Below are 12,903 nucleotides of genomic sequence, written 5' to 3'. Positions count from 1 at the left end.
GCAAGGTAAGAGTTTGTAGTTAGAAACATGCCCCTAAGTCAGGTGACATATTTATTGACTCTTCTGGCCACAGATCAAATTTCATACTTTCTCCCCATCTTTCTGTTAAGAAGTGCAGCTTATAGTTGAAGATGTATTTTTGTGTAGAATAGTCAGACAGAAGTAAACAGGGATTTTATGCTGGCTCTTCTTTCTTGGTTTATTTCTGAGATTCAGTTGTTTTCTAACCGATCATGTTGACAAGAAGAAAAAGAAAAGAGACACACACACCAGTGTTACAAAACCTTGTATTAATCATTTCCCTTCACTTCCAATATAACGTCGATATGAAATATAGCCATGATTCTTAGTTACATGGGAGGAAATGAGTAATAAATACATTGTAGCAAGTTTAAACCACAAGGGTGTTTCACTGGTAATAACATTTGAAAACTGTACACTTGCAAAGAACAGCATCTTCAAACATTAGTATATCTGTATATCAGTAAAGCTCTTACATGTAACAAACATGCTATTTCCATATATGACAAATTTAAAAAATATGCATCGCTTAGCAACATGAACTAGGCAAAAATATTTCTTTGTTCACTAACTTTATACAGGAAAACAGGACGAAAGGCATGCATGTACAATAGGGATGCCTGCACAGGGCATGCAACAAAAGGAAGCTTTTTAAAAGTCGGCTTACATTAGGCATAAATACAGGAGGGTTAGATATTAATAAGGGAGGAAGTCTTCTGTGGGACATTATTAACATTCCTGTTTCTTCCTATTCCTCCCAGAGGAATACACATTCACCTTTAAGTCAAGATAGAGGAATACAAACAAACAAACTCACTTTGCAAACATCTCTGATGACTTGTAAAAAAAAAAAAATCAACAATAGTGTTATCACAGCCCCATGTGCAAATGATCCTTCCTCAGGTCCTTCTTGTAACAGGCACACCTGAGCGTCTGGGTTAGGCTGCTTCCCCGCACCCAAACTGGGGCTGCCGGCTGCAGACATCTCTAGAAGGCCAACGAGACTGGGGCCCGCCTTTTTTTACCGTTGCTGCCCCATGCAGCCCCCCAGCCCCACTCTTGGTGGGCTCCCGATTTTACTGGAGAATGCCGATCTACAAACTTTGCACCGACAGAAGCTACAAGAGGTACAGAAGAACAAAGGACTTGGAGGAGGCTCCCACTCCAAAAAAAAAGGCAGCCAAGGACACCTCAAAAGAAAACCTTGTTTCCCTCAGTGTCTCTTCAAACAAAGGAGAGAGGGGGATCAGCTGTAGCTCCAATCCTGGGTACCCAAAGGGGACCATCCATACACAGGATTTGAGAGCGTGGTGCAAACAGCCACCCTCAGCAGGCAGGTCCAGCGTCGTCTATTTTGCTTGCTGGCCCTCATTTAAAAAAGCAAAACTCAAAAGCATGTGGAAAAAAACATATCAGCAGCAATGTTTCATTTCTTGTACACAGTTTGTGTGTTTCTTCCTACTGTTTCTGGTAAGAAACCACTATGAATAAAAAGCACCAATAAAACATCATACTTGATAATAACATTGTAGAACACTGTCTCCAGACAGTGTGGAGGTGCCAAGAATACACGGCTTAAATCAGAACAAGGGAAAAAAAAGTGTAGTGAAATAGTTTTTACTCTGAGATTTTTAAGTCGTTACTATTTACTGAATATAAAACAGTTGCATTTGGGGGTCGATGTGTAAATACAAAAAAAAGGCACTGCCGCTTTAGTACTAAATATCCAACCTCACAGCCTTTCGCATGCAACAGTTTGATTCTTTTATAAATAGACTTCTTCTGCCTTAGGGTTTTTAAGTTGAGCTATATACCTGCAGTCAACACAGGACTCAAAACAGCGTGGGGACAGGCTCCTAAAATTTATCAGAACACTCAAAAACAAACAAACAAAAAAAAAAACACTAATAGCAAAACACAACTAAGTAGATAAATCTATACACGGTTGATAAAAAATAAGCTTTTCTTTTTCTTTTTTTAAAAAAAGAATTATGTTGTCATTAATAACAGACTTTATCATGGTTACCAGCCATAGCAAGTTAATAAGTAACATATCCAAAATAATATCTCTAATAATCAGATAGCCATTGTTTCTATATTCAGTGAAGGAATAAATAGAAATTCAGATCTGCAAATACTTTAAGGTCTTCTTCCTTTTAAAGGATTCATGCTAATGTGATTGTGTTCACAATCTGTTCTCTGAACAACACGAGTCTATGGATATATGTGTTCAAGGTGCAGCAGGGCTCAACGCTTTCTCATTTCTCAGCGAGCCATGCAATATCATTGTCTTTTCTCTTCTGCTTTCACTTCCTTAGCATCCAAAAATCACATTCCCAAACCTTCTGGTCTTACCTTTGGCCTTCAACATCTTTGATCTGTTCTCTCTGCCTTGCATGTGATCGTCCATCCCAACACATCCCCCAAGTAAGTAACACTGAGTTTGCTTAGAAAAGGGGTGGGAAGGAAGACTGGTAATGGCACTTTGTTAGGAAAAAAAAAAAAGTCAACTAAAAAACACTGCCTCTTTCTGCGCATGGATTTGCTTTTTTAGAATTTTAGTCACCCAGGGAGCGACCTGTCCCCTTAGCGATGCAATGCATGAAACTGTGGACTCAAAGAAACCTTCTTTGCCAGCTAAAGACTATGGTGAAGGTTCCCACCTCTTCAGGTTGCAAGAGAATTTCAAAAGCCTGTTAAAACATCCAAGGCCAGGGTTGGGTGTATATTTTTACTCTTGAAAGTAAAAGAAAGCTGTTTGGATTTCATAAAGCCTTTTAAATCCATACTTGCTTCATTAATTTTTTTTTTTTTAATGACCATAAGCAAGCACAGTGATGTGCATGGTCTGATCTCTTCACTTTGACTCTAGCTTCACACACACACACACACACACACACACACACACACACACACACACACGGCATCAGACTGGCCCATTTAATAAGCAGGCCTTACACCGCCTGCCTGATGTTGCCTCTGGCTAAGCATCCCCACCATCATTTACACAACCTAGTTTAGTTTTCCAGGGCAGAGCACAGCTCCCGTTTGATTTCCTCTAATACCCTCCCTATATCAAATCCTGAAACGCAGTCTTTCTTGCCCTTAAGAAATGAGGCTATTACTTGGTGGTACCATAGTTTGTTAATCTCTCACCAGGGTAACGACTGTTTTTTTCCTCCCTTCTGTGTGAACAGGGAGACCAGACAAGACCACGGGAAATCCCTGACTTATTCTGTGTGGGTGGACCTGTAGTTTCCATCACCAAGTTCACCTTTCCCCGTGTTCACCTTTCCTGCATCTCCTTTTGCTGCCCACCTGGGAGGGTAGGGCTGGGCCACCTGGGCCAATCATCCCCCTGCACTTGCACACTCACTCTGACACTTGCTGACTGACCATCATGCACTCTCACTAGGCCTTTCTCTCCTCCTCTTCCTCAGCAGTGACCAGTGAAGGGGATGCAGCCTCCAGGCTCAGGTGCCCGAGAGCACCCCCACTGTGAGAAGTATTTTGAGCTCATTCTCTGGGTATCTGGCCTCTCATAAAGGAAAAATGTCTGTTCTCCCCTTTTCTCCTCCAGTGGAACTTGTACCAGCCTGTGTGTATGTGGAACAAGGCTGGGAGTTGGGGGGAAGGGGACAGGAAGTGAAATCTCCAGGTGAGAAGCAAATCCAGCACAGACAGGGGCAGCAAGATTCTTGTAGAATCTCTGGGCGACCTGACAGCAAACCCATAACTGACCACATGATGCCATCTCTTTGTACCCTTGCGCAATGCTGTCCACTCTGACCACATCCTTGTCCTTCAAACCCGCCTACACCCTCCTCCCAGCTAAAGGTTCCAGACAGACAACTCGGGCCTACGTGACTGCATCCATCTTCCCAAGAAGCAGAGCTTGGCAGCCATTCTAACAGACAACCCTGCTGCTATTATAAAAATAGAGGAAACAAATGAATCCATATCAATGAGAAATCTTTACAAAAGCAATAGTATGAAGAGAAGTTCTACCCAAACTCTGTACACATTATGTACCCTTTAAAATTGTTATGTAAACAATACACAAATCAAAGTTTATCTGAAATTTTGTTGGAGGGAATTTTTTCCTTCTTGCCCCATTGCCATGTGGCCCTCTCCTGCAGTTCTGTTTCAAGCAGGGGCCTCAAGGAGATTCAATCAGTGGGAGACAGAAAGAGGTGAGCCTCCATCTTGCTTTTGGTCATACGTATCCACGATATCCTTCTGTGGCCTGACTGGGAAACCAGGCTTTCTGAGAAGGGTCCCAGGGCCTGGGGCTTCTGCCTCCTTCCTCTCTCTTGTACTTTCATAGTGGTATTCTTTCTCTCTCTCTTTATATTCCATCCAGGGAGTTGCTTGTACCCCATCTCTTGGCCCTCCTCCCCATCTCATGTTTCCCTAGAGACCCCTCCCCACCCCACACACCAAACCATCCCATGACAGAAAGAAATGACAAAACAACCAATCCCAGGTCTACTGATATGTTTACAAGGACGACCTACACTCTCACAAAATCAAAATGGGAGAAGGACCAGGAAAAAAAAGGCTGCAGAGGATCTTGAAGGATTCTGTGCAACCCTGAAGATGGCTGACACTGGACCCGCAGCAGTCGATTTCACGGCCAGCGCTGTCACTCTCACCTTCAGCTTCTAGATTGTGGAGGTCCGGTCAACTCCATCTGGGAGAGAAAGAAGCACACAGTGGGTGCAGGTGAGCAAGACAATCCTGTCATGCCCACTTACACTGATACACATTGGGTCTCCCAGTCTCTGAGGACAGATAAAGGCTAAATTCATTCATTCATTCACATACGCACCCACTCAGCGTCTGTGGAATAGCTACTTTTTCCAGGAGTCAAAATTGAGCCTGGGACCAAGCTAAAAAGACCTAATCCTCACCCTCCAGGTACTCACAGTTCAGGCAGGGCACAGACATGTAAACAATGATACTGTGAACAATTGCTCTAATGTGGGTGTGCCAGGCACAGCGGGAATACGGAGGAAGAAATATATGTCAGCCTTGGAAGTCAAGGACGGTTCCAGATAGACACACATGACTTTTTTTAGGCGATGCTGGTAGGGGAGGAAAGAGTCTGCCAAGCAAAGAGGAGGCAGGAATGGATGAAGGTGGGGAGAGTACACAGCTTGAGTAAAGGCGTGGAGATAGGTCATCTATGGTGGGCCTGGGGCAGGCTGAGGTTTAGAGCGAAGGATGGGGGGATGGAGGAGTGGTAGGAGGGGCAGCTGAAAAGCCAGGCAGGGTAATTGCAATAGACATAGGGGTGGGCCTGTCTAGCTCACATCCCCTTCTTGGGAGCACCTTCCTCTCACCCTGAGTCCTTGATTAAAGTCTGTGACAGCTGATCAGACCAGAGGGATGCATCTGGCCCAAACTGATCCAGATTCTTTATCTCAATAATCTGATTAGAGGTAGAGATGCCACGGTTAGATGCTGTGGGCACTTGGAGCTGAAAGGTCATGTGGAAGTGGAGAGTGCTGATGGCTCCCTGAGATATGCCAAGTCTACTTTGTGAGGAATTGGAGAAGCCAGGCTGAAGAGAAAGGGAGAACGCACAGTCAGAGATGAGAGGCCATGAGTGAGACAGATAGTAGAGGGAGCTGACAACTGCCTGCCCCTTTTTGGTTGTCTGCTTACACATGCGTTCCAGGAAAGTTCCCAAAGTCAGAAGCAGAAGCCCTGTGTATTATGAACAGGAGCCTGGAAGTAGGTGATAGGGAATTATAAATAGTAGAGTCACCAGATCTGATTTTAGAATGGTTTCTCTGGAATCTGTGTCAGATGGCCTAAAGATGGGAAGGCTGGTGGCAGGAGGGCACTTTAGGAGGCTGATCCAGTGGTCCATGTCTGAGCTGACTAGGGCCTTACCTGGTGAGCAGAGAGGGGCAAGGATTAGCCATCTCAAGAGACAGAAATGGCTATGTTCCATGAGCTCACCAAATAAGGGTGACTGCTAAATAAAGGTCTCCCTGGTTTTGCTGACATCCTAAATGTCAGCAAATGTGTCCCAGTCCCTGATGTCACAAGCCTGGTCTACCAGATGGAGCATCTGGATTCACTAGGCAGAACTCAGGTGTGAGAGCAGAGAAACAGAGTGTCGCAGGGAAAGCTGGCGGACCTCAGGGACATGGACGAGCACTGAGTCCACTGCAGAGGCTTCTGGCCTCCTCATGGGTGGTGCCAGGCTGCTGTCTCTGCCAGCAGGGACTTGGAGAATTTTTTTAAATTGAGATTTCTATTGAGATAACTGTAGGTTCACATGCAGTTGTAGGCAGTAATACACAGAAATTCCTTGTATGCTTTGCCCTGTTTCCCCCAATAGTAACATTTTATAAAATTGTAGTATGTCACAATCAAGATACTGACATTGATAGAATACACCAAATCTTACTCAGATTTCCCCAATTGTACTTGTACTCATGTGTGTACATGTGTGCCTGTGCATGTGTGTGTGTTAAATTCTATACAAGTTTTGGATGAGAAATTTTAAAAAAGAAAGCAAAAGGCTCCTGAGAGCTTCTGTGGTATCTGATCATCAATCCTAGAGGCCCTCAGATGTGCACTTTCACCAGTAGCCTCCTCCCCGTCTTCTCTGGGTGTTAGCCTGAGTCTTCTGGAGTGGTGGTTCTGCTGCGGTGACTGGTCATGGGGGCACAGGGGGTGTGTATTTATGTGCACACGCAAGTGTGTGCACAGAGAGGTGGGTTCTTTGGTTACCGTCTCTGTAGAAAGGCAGTGCACACCCTCACTGGGGCTCATGGACCACTCATTAATGCCAACCTTTCATCAGCAGTAGAAATGGGGAGCTGGAAATACACAAATCTCAACTAACCCAACTCTAAGCCGCATTTTCACTGAATTCCAACCTCACACCTCATCCTCCAGGGTGGCGGTGCTCATGTGCAGAGAAATGACCGATAGGGAAGTCCAGACTCATCATTTACAGCTATGCAAGTCGTGTACTGCACAACTCCAAGGGGCGCTGTTCATATGTAACCATCGTAGGTTTGTATGATTATTATGACAAACATTTCTGAGAGATGGCAGCACAGCATCTTGAGAAAGTGGGGCCTTTTTCTCATTTGCACAAAGTCTCCATATGGGCTAGAAGTGGGCCTGGTAAGCCACAAGAAGGGGTGAGGGGAAGGTGAAAAGGAACAGCAAGGAAATCAGCTGAAGCGTTAGCCCCAGAACATTCGAGAGTGGCTGTGTGTTCCTCCCAGCGGTATAATTCACTACAGACTCCACTCTGCTGGGAAGAGCCTCCTTCTGTCACCTTGAGTATCCCTGCCCACGTAGCCTGCCCCCGGGGGAGGAAGATAACAGCTAGACTTGGTATTGGGGCCATTACCAATTGGGGACCACCAACCTGGAGCAAGCCCAACAGAGACTGATGAAAGTCTTAAATAATTGCAAACAAGATGACAAAGGTAGCCCACCCACCTGGACTTCTCACTGGTTCTGTTGAAGGGGCCTGGGACAGGAAAAGAAGAGATGGAAGGGAAGGCAACAAGAAAAGCGGCTGAAGCTGGCACCAGGAGGACAGCAGTTACTGGAGGAGGCTGAGGGCAGAAATGTCAGTACAGAAGGATGGACACCTGGGGGCCCAGGGACCAGCTGCTTTAGAATGGTCTTCCTGGGATATGGTGTCCCAGGAGCCTGTACACCCTCCTTCTCCTTTCCTGAGATGGAAGCAGAGGAAGCCCTTTGCTTTGCTTTCTTCTCCCCACTCATTCGCCCTCCTGTAAAATGACTCATCCATTGGCATGTGTCCCCAGCAAGGTCATCTTCCTTGGCCCCTGGAAGGGCCAACCAGTAGAGCGGTGCTGTCACAGTGGGAAGGCACACCGCCACTGTGAGCAACCAGGCCACCCTGAACTCCATTTGCATTCTCTGCTCAGGGAACTGCTTACAAGGCTTTCCACCAGAGGGGATTACTGAGGGAAAAACACGGCAGCAAAAAGGCTTAGGAGATTAACAAGATGAAAACATTAGCAAAAAACATCAGTTCAGAAAGGTTTTCTGTAAAAATAGAAGAATAGGCTAAAAAAATGAAGTCTTTTCAGTGAAAACTTCCCTTTAATAAAGAGCATTTGGGATTCTTGCTACTAATAATGGTAACATTAGTACTTAGCAGTTTGATAAGAAATTTCAACATGCCAATTCTCTGAGATCAATCAAGCCCTTGGGGAAAAGGTCAGCTCTCCTTGCTGATTCTCAAAGGCAGGCAAACGCCAGAGTTCCCCACACATCAGCCAGCTAGTGGGCTGTGCTGGGCCCAACGACTCAGGGTCTGGGGGCTCCAGCCCTAAGATGTTACTCCCAGCATCCGAGCATTGTAGGCACCAGCTTTGGGGGTGCTCTTCCCATCTACAGTCCTAATTTGGCCCCACATAGGCCCTCATTACTTCCTTTAATTTTTTAATTTTAAACTGAGATATAATTTGCATACCATAAATTTTACCCTTTTTTTTTTTTTAAATTGTACGTTTCCTTGGTTTTTAGTATATTCACAGAGTTGTGCAACCACCACCTCCCCCCCGAAAAAAAATTTGCCATGGAGTAGACTCAATTCATGGTAACCCCACGTGTGTCAGAGTAGAAGTGTGCTCCACAGAGTTTTCAATGGCCAATTTTTTAGAAGTAGATTGTCAGGACTTTCTTCCAAGGTGCCTCTGGCTGGACTCGAATCACCAACCTTTTGGTTAGCAGCAAGTGTATTAACTGTTTGCAATACCTGGTACAACCATCACCATTATCTAATTCCAGAACATCTTCATCACCTCAAAAAGAAACCTAGTAAGTCTTAGTGGTCACTCACTCCCCACTCCTGCTTCCCCACCCCACCCAGCCCCCTTCCCCTCCTGCCCCAGTAACCAGTAATCTGCTTTCTGTCTCTGAGGATTTGCCAACTCTGGGTATTTCATAGAAATGGAGTCATACGATATGTGGTCTTCTGTGTCTGGGGCCTTTCACTTACATGTTTTCAGGGTTCATCCATTTGTAGCATAGATCACCCCTTCCTTTCTTTTTATGACTGAATAATATCCCATTGTATGGATATACCACACTTTGCTTATCCATTCAACAGCTGATGGGCATTTGGGTTGTTTTCCGTTACTTCTTAGGGTGCTATTGATGTGGCTGACCCAGTCTCCTCAGCCAGGTGGAGAACAGGAGCTGGTGGCACCTCCCCACCAGAGGTATCAGGGAAGGAACAGTAATGCTGAGCTTCTAAGATTTGAATGGCTAAGGGAGAGAGCAGTGGTTTGCAAACAGTGCTCCCTGGAACCTGGGGGAGCTCACAGAAAGAGCTTTGTCTTCCTACTGAGGGTTTGGTCAGATCTGAAGCCCTGGGCATCACAGCAGCCCAGGGAGTCCTTCTGCTCCCTCCTGGTCTAAATGGAGGCTCTCTGACAGTTATGGAGAGCCTTGGTCTGGGGGGGGGTCAGGTGGCTGTGGCCACCACCCTCCACTCTGCTCTGTGTAGAGCTTTTACTTGTCTCATAGTTGGTTTCAGGATAAGATTTGTGTCTGCAGAGACTGAAAGCCCAAAACCTGTGGGGAGGATAAAGCTCTCTGGAGTGGGAGCTGATGGCAGCCTTTCTCCCTGCTACTGCCAGATAGCACACTTTTTTGCTCTAGGTGCGCTGGCAGCCCATCTCCGGGGTGGGGAAGGCATCCAAAGACCAGAGAAGGTGTTGGGAAGGTTCAGAGGAGGCCTCTCTGGATATCCGTGACTCAGTTTCCCAGGAAGCTGGCAGAAAGGGGCGGACGTCTCTCCTGCCTGCCAGACATTCCCAGGGGCAGAAGTTGAGTCCAGGCCCCGAGAAAGCTGCCTGGTTAGTACCAGGAGGGACAGGAAGGTCTCCCAGGCTGTGTATGCAGCAGGGCTTCAGATCGGACCAAGTGGAGGTGGGAAGACAAGTGTCTTCTGTGAGCTCCTTGTGCAGCCTCGGCTCTGCACAGCCCAGCCGCATTATAGCTGTGGGGGAGCCAGGCAGTGGGCCGTGGGTTTGTGACGCTGTGAGGGACACCTCAGACTGCTTGGGGTCCAGGTGTTATGGAAGCTGTTTGGAACAGGGTGATGTAAAAACAAGCAGGGTTTTTTGTTTCAAAAATTCTATTTTTAGTGGAAGTTGGGATATGCTTGGACCAGACTGGGGGATCTAGTGCCAACAAGGAAAGGCTCCGGTGCTGGGGCGATGTTCCCGCTAAAAGTCACATCACGTGTTCCTGACCCCTCTGGTGCCTGGCATTTGGCTGGGACGATTGCTGTGGTGTGACTCCAATGTGCACTGTGGGGGCGGGGCTTGATGGAAGAGGGACAACCTGTGTCTCTAGGTCCCTGACTCACCTTCCAGAGAGGGAGCAGGAGCCAGCTGCCTGGGCTGCTGCCGGTGCAGCTTGATGAGGGCACCCCGAGGCCACACTCTTTCCCTGTCCCCTGCCTACTCCTCTTCACCCCCTTTCCATTCCCCCAAGCTACTGCCAGAGTATAGCCAGCAGATGGCCAGGAGGTCTCCCGGGGTATAGTAACGGAGGCATGCGGAGAGGACGCACTCACCTCCCAGGGCGTGTTCGGTCATACTGAGGCACAAGGACTCCAGCCTGTTGTTGATGTCAGGTTCAGTCACGGGAAGCTGGAATTCTGCAGGGGACAAAGGGGTATGTTGGTGACAGCGATTCTAAGGACAAGGAGAACGTATGCACGGTGTCACTTGGCTTCCTTATGTGGGAGCTTTCAGGATGAAGGTCTGGTGTGCCTCCCTGGAAGAGACTCAGAGGGACTGTCAGGGCCAGCACCGAGGTCAAGTGATGCACAGGTTCAATCACCCTCTAAGGGCTGTTGGACACAGAGTCCACTGTGAACATGGGCAGCTGGCAGGAAACTGGTAACTAAAAATAGCTGGCCACAGTCATAGTTTGTCGCTCCTTTGCTCACAACCTTCTAGTGGCCTCGCACCAGAATAAAAGCCAAACCCAAGCCATGGCCTTTGAGGCCCCACATGATCTAGGCCCCCATTACCTCTCTGTCCTCTTACAGCTCTCCCCTTCCTTCGCTCCATCCCAGGCCCTCTCTTGCCTCAGGGCCTTTGCACTGGTTTCCCTCTGCTTAGAATGCTGGTTCCTGGCTGACTCTCTTCCTGTCTTCAAGTCTCTGTCTGAACTGTCTCCTCAGTATAAGAACAATACCTCCCTACACTTCCCCTTTCCCCTGCTTTATATTCCTTCGTAACCTTCACCAGCATCTGACGGAATACACACTTATTTCTGCCTCCCCCCAATTGAATATGCACTTCATTATAGCAGGACTAGAGGGGCCCATTTTAGCTTCCTCATGAGGAGCAGTGGGAGGGAAACCACAGCATGGTGAGCATCTCTTCTGAGTGCCAGGCTGTGCTGGGTGCTTCAGGCATGTTGGCTCCTAATCTGCCCAACAAGCTCATTTCCCAGGTGAGGCTCAGAGACACAAAAAACTCATCAAGGTTAGGGACCAGGGACAAAACCCCACATGGGTCTGACTCCAAAGCCCCTGCTCCCCTACGTGCCCTAGCATCAGTGTCAGTAATGGGATATGTTCCCAGTGCCTGGGAAGCTCCAGCATTATCACTGCCTTCAGAGGTGACTCTTCACTTCTTTGGGACTTAACTCTTCTACCAGTAAAGTGGGGAAATAGTTTGTGGTCCAAACTTCAGGCCATTTCCTTGTTCCTTTGCATCTCCACCAGGGGGCAAATGAGAAGATAAAGAGAAAGGATGGCAGGGTGGGAGGGGGGAGAGGTCTATTTTTAATAAAAAAGAGTGAGGTTGGTGGTTTGGTGGGATAGGAAATTGAAACCAATGGCTAAACCAAAGAATTTGTTTTCCTTGATACCCTTAGACTTCTCTAAAATCTGTATTCCCTATTACCAGCTAATTGAGAGGCAGATGTTGTTTCTGTTATTTAAAATTCTCAAAAAGAAGGCTGGCAAAATGGATCAATATTAAAAACACCAGGGAGCAGAAAGGGTGCTTTCTGACACAAGCTCTACCACCGATGGCTTTGGAAGACAACTGTGGCAACTCATGAGTAGATGGAGGCTGAACAAGCTTCCAGGGAAGCCAGAAGCCCAAGAAGATGGCAGGGCAGATTGGTTTTTCTCTTATCTTCCTCCCATTAGTTGCTATCAGAGTTGGGTCGGGGCAATTAGATAATCCCAGAGGGAAGAGTATTTCAGTATTTTCGTCCATTCATGTGAAAATCATATGCATGTAAGAATTAGCAGCCTTCAGGGTGTGAATCTATAAAATAGAAACACAATTTTATATATAGCCAGTTAGCAAATAAGAAAAAAAAAACCCTCAGCAATTATAGCCATCCATATGCTCATTGTAAAATTTAGTTTACTCTCTAGCGCTCCCCTTTAAACAAACACTGTGGAGAGATTGGATAAATAAAGATGCTCGACATTTGGAGAGAAGTGTCTCAGCTGCAGGATTTCTTGCCAACACACAGCAAAATGCCGTTTTCCAAGCCTGGGATCGCGTGTTCCAAGAAGGGGGCTGAGAAATGCAGGGCTCTCCGCTCCAGATCTCCAAACCTAGTGGCTGCTCTTTTAGGTTGCAAGTTGGCTGACTGGTTTTTCTCCCCCAGTTCCTTACTCTGATGCACTGGAGAGCCGTGAAGGTAGTTGCACAACCCCCTGCCACTCTGAGAGCCACTCTGAAAAATTCCAAGTCTTGGTAGAAGCCCATATGTTCAAACTGCAGAGTTTCCTAATAGTGTGACTTTTTAATTGTGTATCTGATAAAAACAGATCTACGGCATCTCACCACACACACAAGGTAGACGGGAGACTGGTTGGGT

General features: G+C 46.8%; 1 protein-coding gene across 2 annotated transcripts in view; it reads right to left on the bottom strand.

The window, feature by feature from the left end:
* Window positions 1–269: 269 nt before the first annotated feature.
* The window catches only part of SAMD4A (sterile alpha motif domain containing 4A), a 238,307-nt gene continuing 225,673 nt past the window's right edge, over window positions 270–12,903 (bottom strand). For both annotated transcript variants that reach the window (XM_003408645.4, XM_003408644.4), the window contains 2 exons: window positions 10,622–10,705; window positions 270–4,714 (listed from right to left, as the gene is read on the bottom strand). In XM_003408645.4, the coding sequence (XP_003408693.1) occupies window positions 4,686–4,714; window positions 10,622–10,705 (113 nt within the window). In that variant the 3' untranslated portion in view covers window positions 270–4,685. The remainder of the gene's footprint in view (window positions 4,715–10,621; window positions 10,706–12,903) is intronic.

Source organism: Loxodonta africana, chromosome 10 (genome assembly GCF_030014295.1).
Source record: "Loxodonta africana isolate mLoxAfr1 chromosome 10, mLoxAfr1.hap2, whole genome shotgun sequence".
NCBI lineage: Eukaryota > Metazoa > Chordata > Mammalia > Proboscidea > Elephantidae > Loxodonta > Loxodonta africana.
Note: the sequence above shows the minus strand (reverse complement) of the source record. Positions and strands in the feature narration are given on the sequence as shown.